Below are 11,093 nucleotides of genomic sequence, written 5' to 3'. Positions count from 1 at the left end.
AGATTTTCACAAAGCTCCCTCAACATCTGATATCCTACTGCATACTGACTGTTAAATAGATTTGGAAACATGGAACCCCCTGCTATTCTAACTCTCCCTGTGCGTGTAGGAACCAAATACAAGAGATATCTGTATTTAGTGGGCACCAACCACGAGCAGGTGCTGCCCAGGGGCTGGCAGTGGGCACACTCCACTCCCTGACCTGCATAGCACTTGTTTCCAAATGGAGGAGACAGAAAACACATCAACAAACACGTAGCTATGCAGGACGGCATCAGGTAGCGATGAGGGCCATCCTGAATAAGGGACAGAGAATGCAGCAAAGGAATAGGGCTGGGGGTGCTACTTTAGACATATGATGAGGGAGGGCTCACAGGGCAGATGGCCTGGAGAGGTGAAGGAGTGAGCCTTGCAGACAGCTGGAGACTGGGTGTCCCAGAGGGAGAGAAAGAACTGTAGGTACAGGTGCAAGGCCCTGTGGTTGAAGGGACTTGATATCTATGAACAGCAAGGAGGTTAGTGACACTGCAGATGTAGTGCGGGGAGGAGAGTAGAGTAGAGCAGAGGTGGCTGGGTTCAGGGCCAAGGCCCCACAGGGTTCCAGAGGTCCTGATCAGGACTTCCAGTTGTATTCAGTTATCACAGGAAGCCCCTGAGGGGATGGAGCAGGACAGTGAGGGGTCAAATACATTACTCTGGCTATGAGAACAGACTGGACTTGGGAAGGTGGGCACTGCTGCTGCCCTATGCCTTGGCCTCTGCATGAGAAAAGCCGTGCACCAGAGGGAGGATGCAGGCTTTACCACAAAGGCTATTTCTCTGCCTGCTCTTAGGCTTTGGAGTTTAAGCTGCATTACAGATTCACTCCAACCTCACTTCCAGGACACTGACTCCACCAGCCACCCCTGCTGGAGGCTAGAGCACAACAAGTCTGACCTCTGGGGAGATGAGGTATGCCTCAAGCGCTCCATGGCCAGCCAGAAAAGGAGAGGAAACCTGAAGCTCTTCCTTTCCATGGACCTCGAACTAAGACACGTTCTCAAAGGGTAACAGCCATCTTCATGCCTCCCCTGACCTCCCCTGGTCTACAGCAGCAGATCCAAGCCTGCCCAGCCACAATCTCTGCTAGTCTCACCACTCAAACTGCTGCTCACCCACAGGCTCTCAAACCTCTGTGCATACCTGTTCAAACCCTTGGAGTGAGAAAGCCTGCAGGAACTGAGGCAGCCCCACAGACAACCATCTTGTGTCTTGAAAGATAAGGAAAGTAAATCACATTTTTAGATCAAGTGCAGAACTAGAGCTACAGAGCTGCACCTGTACTGTACCACACACACTCTTTTGTCTGCCTTGTCTTTTCTCCAATCTTCCTCTGTCCTCTCCCTCCTTGGTGCTTCATAGACACCAAGTGCTTAGGGTGGCCAGCAGGACTGAGAACTGAAAATGTTATAGACTTGGTCTTTCAAAAGCAGAGAAGTAAATAGAGTCAGCCTTGAATAACATGGGTTTGAACTATGTGAGTCCACTTATACATCGATTTTTTTCAGTAAATACGTCCTGGAGTACTACATGATCCTCATTTGGTTGGAACCGCCAGTGCAGAGGGACCGATTATAAAGTTATACACAGATTTTCAAATGCGCAGAGTCAGCACCCCTAATCCCCATGTGTTCAAGAGTCAACTGTACTTGCATAAAGCCTTTCATCAAACATTACTCCTACCTTGATGATGAAGCCATGATATACTGTGAACATGAGGTTGTCTTTACTTGCAGAGTCTAAGAATCTGTAAGACAACAGAAGTCAGATTTAAGAAATCATATCTTAATTAGCAAAGGAATACGACCTTCTCTACCATTTAAGGGAAAAAAATCTCAAGATTCACTATCAACCAGAGGGAAATAGATCAAGTACACACAGGAAATGATGTGTAGTTGACTGGCTAGTCAGAGGGAAAAAGAATAAGCTCCCCCATCTCACACCTCACAACAAAATACATTCTAGAGCAGGGTTTCCCATAGTCAGAACTATTGGCATTTTGTTTCTTGTGGGGGGCTGTCCTATGTATTATGTGATGTTTAACAGCATCCCAGGCCTCCATCTACTAGATACCAATAGAACAACTACCCCACTAGTTGTGAAAAACAAAAAGGTTTCTAGACAAATGTCCTCTGGTGGGGAGAGTAGGAGGTAAAATCTCCCCTGGTTGAAGACTACTGTCCTACATCAGCACTGCCAATAGAACTTGCCACAATGATAGAAATGTTTTATATCAGTGCTGTCCAATATGGTAGCCATGAGGCACATATGGGTATTAAGCACTGGATATATGGCTAGTGTGACTGAGAAATTGAATTTTTAATTTTATGTAATTTTAAGTAATTCAAATTTTAATACTCACATGTGGATGGTGGCTACTATATTAGGTAGTGAAGTCCTAGATGTATTAAGTATTAGTTGCAAAAAAGCAAAACTTTTAAAGTATATTAATGACCAAAGAGGGAAACCTTTCTTATAGAAAACACAGAAACTTAAAGGAGGATGGATAATTTTAACTACAGCAAACTTCCAACAAATCTGTAGTAGGCAGAAGGCCCAAAGGACCCCAAATAGGTTGAACTCAAATAGGGTTACACCAAGACACATTATAATTAAATTGTCAAAAGTCTAAGACAAAGAAAGAATTTGGAAAGCAGCAAGAGAAAGAGAAATTACATACAGGGGAATCCCTATAAGACTAGTAGCAGATTTTTCAACAGAAACTTTTCAGACCAGGAGAGAATGGGATGATGATATATTGAAAATGTAGAAAGAAAAAACTATCAACTAAGAATGTTATTCTCGGCAAGCTGTCCTTCAAAATTGAAGAAGACATAAAGACTTTAACAAGCAAACAAAAGCTGAGGGTGTTCATACCACAAGACCTGCTTTAAAAAAAATGCTAAAAGGAATTCTTCAAGTAGAAGTAAAAGGGCACTAATTACATCATAAAATCATATGAAGATAGTGTAAAACTCATTGGTAATGGTAACTATAAAGTCAATCAGGTAATAGGGGTGTATAATTCACTAACAACTCTAGATTTAAAGTTAAAAGCTAATGCATATATGTAGAATCTAGAAAAATGGTACCGATGAACCGGTTTGCAAGGCAGAAATAGAGACACAGATGTAGAGAAAAAAATGTATGGACACCAAGGCGGGGGAGCGGGGGCAGGGGGTGGGGGAGTGGGATGAATTGGGAGATTGGGATTGACATATATACACTAATATGTATAAAGTAGATAACTAATAAGAACCTGCTGTATAGCACAGGGAACTCTACTTCGTTTTACTGTGCAGTAGAAACTAACACAACATTGTAAAACAACTATACCCCAATTTTAAAAAAAAGGGAAAAAAAAATTTTAAAACAACTATAACTACAATAATCTGTTATTAGATAAATACTATAAAAAGAATGTAAACTGTAGCATCGATAATCTAAAGTGTGAGGGGGAGGAGAAGTAAAAGAGTAAAGTTTAGAAATGTTATAGAAGTTAATAAGGTGTTACCAGTTTAAAATAGGGTGTTATCATTTCAAGATTATTTTATGTAAACCTCATGGCAAACACAAAAGAAAAACTCATTGTAGTTACACAAAAGAATATGATAAAGAAGTCAAGACATAATGATACAATAATTCATCAAATCATAAAAGAACACAACAGGAATAGAAGAAACAAAGGATTTATAAAACAGAAAATGATGGACAAAATGAAAACAGTTAGTCCTTACCTATCAATAATTACTTTAAATGTAAATTCATTAAATTATCTAACCAAAAGCCACGGAATGGCTTAATGGATAAAAAAATAAGATCCAATGATATGCTACTGACAAGATACTCACTTGACCTTTAAATATACATATAGGCTGAGTGTAAAAGGATGGAAAAAGATATTTCAAGCAAATAGTAACCAAAAAAAAAGCAGGGGTAGCTATACTTATGTCAGTCGAAATGAACTTTACTAAAATGGAAACAAGAAAATAAGATAATTACCTAATGAAAAACAACAATCCATCAAAAGATATAACAATTGTAAATATTTAAGCACTAAATATTTGAGCACCTAAATATATAAACCAAATACTAAGAGAAGAAAAAGGAGAAATAAACAATGATAAGATAATAGTGGGAGACTTTAATACCCCACTCTCAACAATGGTAGATCATTCAGACAAAGAATCAGTAAGGAAACATCAGACTTGAATGCCATTATAGACCAAATGCACATAAAAGAGATATACAGAACATTCTATTCAACAACAGAAAAATATACGTTCTTCTTAAGCACACATAGAACATTTACTGGGATGTTACATGTTAGGCCACAAAAAAAGTCTTAGCAAATTCAACAAGACCAAAATCATACTAAGTATCTTTCCTGAACACAGTGCTATAAAGCTAGAAATCAGTAACAGGAGGAAAACTGAAAAACTCAAGAATGCATAAAAATAATTCTCCTGAACAACCAATGTAGCAAAGAAGAATTAAAAGGAAAATAAAAAAGTATCTTGAAACAAACAAAAATGGAAACACAATATACAAAAACAGTGGATGTTAGCAAAAGCAGTTCTAAGAGTGAAGTTTATAGCCATAAACACATACAGAAAGAAAAGAGAACTATCTCTAATAAACAACCCAACTTTACACCTCAAGGAACTAGAAAAAAGAACAAACTAAGCTTAAAGTTAGCAGAAGGAAGGAAACCATAAAGATTAAGAGCAGAAATAACTAAAGGAGAGAATAAAAAAATGAGAAAAGATTAACGAAACTAAGAGTTTGTTCTTTGAAAAGATAAACAAAATTGACAAACCTTTAGCTAAACTATCCAAGGAAAAAAAAAAAACCAAACCAACAAAATTATAAATCAAAGAGAAGACATTACCACTGATACCACAGAAATACAAAGGATCTGTGCACCTGAAACTATCACATTGTTAATCAGCTATACTCCAGTATAAAATAAAAAGTTAAAAAAAAATACAAAGGATCATAGAGGGCAGTAGGAACATTTATATGCCAACACACTGGACAATGTAGAAGAAATGGATAATTCTTAGAAACAAAAAACATACCAAGACTGAATCAAGAAAAAAGAGAAAAAGTGAACGAACCAGTTACTAGTAAGGAGACTGAATCAGTACCCAAAACCTCCCAACAAAGAAAAGCCCAGGACCAGAGGGATTCAAGGTGAATTTTACCAAATATTTAAAGAATTAATGCCAATCCTTCCCAAACTCTTCCAAAATATCAAAGAGAAGGGAACACCCCTAAACTCATTTACAAGGTCAGTATTACCATGATACCACAGCCAGAACAAGGACATTACAAGGAAGGAAAACTACAGACAAATATCCTTGATGAATACAGATGCAAAAATTCTAAATAATATACTATCACATCAAATTCAACAGTACATTAAATGATCAAATGGGGTTTATCACAGGAATGCAAGGATTCTTCAATATATGCAAATCAATCAATGTGATATGCCATATTAACAAATTGAAGGATAAAAATCATAGGATCATCTCAATAGATGCAGAAAAAGCTTTTGACAAAATTCAACAGCCATTTATGATAAAAACTCTCCAGAAAGTAGACTAGAGGGAACCTACCTCAACATAATACAGGCCATATATGAAAACCTACAGCCAACATCATTCTCAATGGTGAAAAACAGAAACCATTTCCTCTAAGATCAAGAACAACACAAGGTTGCCCACTCTCACCACTATTATTCAACATAGTTTTGGAAGTTTTAGCCACAGCAATCAGAGAAGAAAAATAAATAAAAGGAATCCAAATCAGAAAAGAAGAAGCAAAACTGTCACTGTTTGCAGATGACATGATACTATACATAGAGAATCCTAAAGATGCTACCAGAAAACTACTAGAGCTAATCAATGAATTTGGTAAAGTAGCAGGATACAAAATTAATGCACAGAAATCTCTTGCATTCCTATACACTAATGATGAAAAATCTGAAAGAGCAATTAAGGAAACACTCCCATTTACCACTGCAACAAAAAGAATAAAATACCTAGTAATAAACCTACCTATGGAGACAAAAGACCTGTATGCAGAAAACTATAAGACACTGATGAAAGAAATTAGAGACGATACAAACAGATGGAGAGATATACCATGTTCTTGGATTGAAAGAATCAACAGTGTGAAAATGACTATACTACCCAAAGCAATCTACAGATTCAATGTAATCCCTATCAAACTACCAATGGCATTTTTCACAGAACTAGAACAAAACATTTCACAATTTTTATGGAAACACAAAAGACCCCGAATAGCCAAAGCAATCTTGAGAAAGTAAAACAGAGCTGGAGGAATCAGGCTCCGACTTCAGACTATACTACAAAGCTACAGTACTCAAGACAGTACGGTACTGGCACAAAAACAGAAATATAGATCAATGGAACAGGATAGAAAGCCCAGAGATAAACCCACACACATATGGTCACCTTATCTTTGATAAAGGAGGCAAGAATATACAATGGAGAAAAGACAGCCTCTTCAATAAGTGGTGCTAGGAAAACTGGACAGCTACATGTAAAAGAATGAAATTAGAACACTCCCTAACACCATACAGAAAAATAAATTGAAAATGGATAAAAGACCTAAATGGAAGGCCAGACACTATAAAACTCTTAAAGGAAAACATAGGCAGAACACTCTCTGACAGAAATCACAGCAAGATCCTTTTTGACCCACCTCCTAGAGAAATGGAAATAAAAACAAATATAAACGGGACTTAATGAAACTTAAAAGCTTTTGCACAGCAAAGGAAACCATAAACAAGATAAAAAGACAACCCTCAGAATGGGAGAAAATATTTGTAAATGAAGCAACTGACAAAGGATTAATCTCCAAAATATACAAGCAGCTCATGCCGCTCAATATCAAAAAAACAAACAACCCAATCCAAAAATGGGCAGAAGACCTAAATAGACATTTCTCCAAAGAAGACATACAGATAGCCAACAAACACATGAAAGGATGCTCAACATCATTAATCATTAGAGAAATGCAAATCAAAACTACAATGAGGTATCACCTCACACCGGTCAGAAAGGCCATCATCAAAAAATCTACAAACAATAAATGCTGGAGAGGGTGTGGAGAAAAGAGAACTCTCTTGCACTGTTGGTGAGAATGTGAACTGATACAGCCACTATGGAGAACAGTAAGGAGGTTCCTTAAAAAACTAAAAACAGAACTACCATATGACCCAGCAATCCCACTACTGGGCATATACCCTGAGAAAACCATAATTCAAAAAGAGACATGTACCACAATGTTCACTGCAGCACTATTTACAATAGGCAGGACATGGAAGCAACCTAAGTGTCCACTGACAGATGAATGGATAAAGAAGATGTGGCACATATATACAATGGAATACTACTCAGCCATAAAAAGGAACAAAATTGAATTATTTGTAGTGAGGTGGATGGACCTAGAGTGTCTCACAGAGAGTGAAATAAGTCAGAAAGAGAAAAACAAATACCATATGCTAACACATATATATGGAATCTAAAAAAAAAAAAAAATGGTTCTCATGAACCTAGGGGCAGGACAGGAATAAAGATGCAGACGTAGAGAATGGACTTGAGGACATGGGGAGGGGGACGGGTAAGCTGAGACAAAGTGAAAGAGTAACACTGACATATATACACTACCAAATGTAAAATAGATAGCTAGTGGGAAGCAGCAGCATAGCACAGGGAGATCAGCTCGGTGCTTTGTGAACACCTAGCGGGATGGGATAGGGAGGGTGGGAGGGAGATGCAAGAGGGAGGGGATATGGGGATAAATATATACATATAGCTGATTCACTTTGTTATACAGCAGATACTAACACACCAGTGTAAAGAAATTATATTCCAATAAAGATGTTCAAAAAAAAAATCATACACCATGATTAAGTGGGAGTCATCCCTGGGATGCACGGGTGGTATTGATAAAACATTTGCAAACCAACGTGATACACAACATCATTAATAGAATGAATGATAAAAATCATAGGAACATCTCAATAGATACAGTAAAGCACTTGACAAAACACCATATCCTTTTAAGATAAAACTCTCAACAACTTAGGTATAGAAGGAACATACCTCAACATAACAGAGGTCACAGATGACAAGCACACAGCTAACATCATATTCAGTGGTGAAAGACTGAAAGCTTGTCCTCTAAGATCAGGAACAAGACAAGGATACCTACTCTCACCCCTCCTATTCAACATAGTACTAGAAGTCCTACCAGAGCAATAAATTAAGAAAATGAAATAAAAAGCATCAGAATTGGAAAGGAAGAAGAAAAACTGTCTCTATTTACAGATGACACGATTTTACATACAGAAAACCCTAAAAACTTCACAAAAAAACTGTTAAATCTAATTAATGAATTCAGTAAAGTTGCAGGATATAAGATCAACATACAAAAATCAGTAGCATTACTATACTTTAAAACTGAATTCTCTTAAGAATTGGAGAATGGGACTTCCCTGGTGGTCCAGTGGCTAACACTCCATGCTCCCAATGCAGGAGGCCCGGGTTTGATCCCTAGTCAGGGAACTAGATCCATACGCTGCAACTAAGAGTTCTCATGCCGCAACTAAGGATCCTGTATGCCGAAACTAAAGATTCCAAGTGCCGCAACTGAAGATTCCGCATGCTGCAACTAAAGACCCTGCATGCCGCAACTAAGACCTAGTGTAGCCAAAAAATAAATAAATATTTTTAAAAAAGGGAATTGGAGAATATTACCCCACTACAAGAGCATTAAACAATAAAATATATAGGAATAAATTTAACCAAAGAAGTAAAAAAAAAAAAATCCCTATACTGGAAACTACAAATCATTGATGAAAGAAACTGAAGACAAAAATATCCCACGATTATGGATTGGAAGAATTAATATTACAATGTCTATACTACCCAAAGCCACCTACAGATCCAATGCAATCCCTATCAAGATTTAATGGCATTTTTTATAGAAGTAGAAAAAACAATCCATAAGATTTGAAAGCTTGTTCCATAAACAAGCTTTATAAAAGCGTGTTCCATAAAATTTGTATGGAACCACAAAAGACCTCAAATAGTCAAAGCAATCCTAAAAAGAAGAACAAAGCAGGAGGCATTACACTTCCTCATTTCAAACAATATTATAAGGTTATAGTAATCAAAGGGATCAAGATAGCAACGTGAGAGGACATGGAGCTCACTGCCCACCACAAACAAATCAAAAATATATCTACACGTAAACAATTTTCACTGAAAACTGAGTGGAAACTGGCAGAAGGACTGCTGTACAAACAAGGAGGTAGGAAAGATATATACGTGATCAGGTATGAAGGGAAGAAAAGATGGGGTCAGGACCTGGTGCTCCTGGAAGGGGACTCAGAGGAAATGGAAGATTATAAGGGCAGACACCTGCCCTGGGAAGTGAGCAATTCAAGCCACAGATTAGGTGCCCCAGTCCTGGAGTGCTACATGGAGGAGATTAGATATTTTTCCAAAGAAAATATTGAATGGCCAACAGGTACATGAAAAGGTGCTCAACATCACTAATCGTCAGACTTCCCTGGTGGCGCAGTGGTTAAGAATCCGGCTGCCAATGCAGGGGACACAGGTTCGAGCCCTGGTCCGGGAAGATCCCACATGCCGTGGAGCAACTAAGCCCTGTACGCCACAACTACTGAGCCTGCACTCTAGAGCCCGCAAGCCACAACTACTGAGCTTGCATGCCACAACTACTGAAGCCTGTGCGCCTAGAGCCCATGCTCTGCAACAAGAGAAGCCACCGCAATGAGAAGCCCAGGCACTGCAATGAAGATCCAACGCAGCCAAAAGTAAATAAATAAATAAATAAATTTATCTTTAAAAAATCACTAATCGTCAAGGAAATGCAAATCAAACCCACAATGAGATATCACCTCACTCCTGTTAGAATGGCTGTCATCAAAAAGACACATCAAGCATGTGGAAAAAAGGGAACCCTTGTGCACTATTGGTGGGAATGCAAACTAGAGCAGCCACTACGGAAAACAGTATGGAGGTTCCTCAAAAAAGTAAAAATAAAGCTACCATACAGTCCAGCAATTCCACTTCTGGGTATACATCCAAAGGAAATGAAGTCACTATTTGAAGAAATATCTGCATCCCCACGTTCACTGAAACATTATTTACAATAGCCAAGATGTGTCCACTGAAGAAAATGTGGTACATATATATAATGGAATGTTATTCAGCCATAAAAAAGAAGGAAATCCTATCATTTGTGACAGCATGGATGCACTTGAGGGCATTATGCTAAGTGAAATAGGTTAGACAGAAAAAGACAAATATCGTATGATCCCACTTATATGTAGAATCTAAAAAAACAAACAAATGAACTCACATAAAAAGAATCAGATTTGTGGTCACCAGAGGTGGTGGGTTTAAGAAGAGGGAATTGGTTGACGGTGGTGAAAAGGTCAAGTGTCCAGGTATAAAATAAACGAGGAAGTCTCAGTTTATAACTGGGGAAATATGTACATGATGACCATAGTTAACACTGCTGTATAGTACCTTTGGAAGTTGCTAAGAGATTAAATCCTACAAGTTGTCATCACAAGGAAAAAAAATTTCTTCTTCGTAACTATATGAGATGGATGTTAACTTACTATAGTAATTTACAATATAAGTATGACAAGTCATTATGTGGTACAGTTTAAACTTATACAGTGTTGTATGTCAATTATTATCTCAATAAAACTGAAAAAAAAAAATTAAAAAGCCAACTTCAAAACAATAGGAACGTTTCGTGGAGTTCTTACTCACCCTTGACCTACCCCCTTTCCAGTGCTGCAGCAATCTTAGTCTTGAGTAGCCAGAAGCCCAATTCCCAGTTTTCCCCTCAAACTAAAGGGAGAAAGAGCAAACCTGACTGCAAATTATTGTGTATTTCTGTTCTAACGTGTCTTAAGGATACCTAAAACACTGGTGTGGCAGAAAAAGCTGTGAGGCAGAATACAAATCCACAGA

At 38.0% G+C, this 11,093-nt stretch overlaps 1 protein-coding gene across 11 annotated transcripts in view; it reads right to left on the bottom strand.

Moving 5' to 3' along the window:
• The window catches only part of PGBD2 (piggyBac transposable element derived 2), a 32,664-nt gene that overhangs the window by 5,350 nt on the left and 16,221 nt on the right, over positions 1-11,093 (bottom strand). For all 11 annotated transcript variants that reach the window (XM_082457656.1, XM_082457659.1, XM_082457665.1 and 8 more), the window contains one exon: positions 1,723-1,786. In XM_082457656.1, the coding sequence (XP_082313782.1) occupies positions 1,723-1,786 (64 nt within the window). The remainder of the gene's footprint in view (positions 1-1,722; positions 1,787-11,093) is intronic.

Source organism: Balaenoptera physalus (assembly GCF_965194825.1).
Source record: "Balaenoptera physalus genome assembly, chromosome: 3".
In the NCBI taxonomy this organism is placed as follows: Eukaryota; Metazoa; Chordata; class Mammalia; order Artiodactyla; family Balaenopteridae; genus Balaenoptera; species Balaenoptera physalus.
Note: the sequence above shows the minus strand (reverse complement) of the source record. Positions and strands in the feature narration are given on the sequence as shown.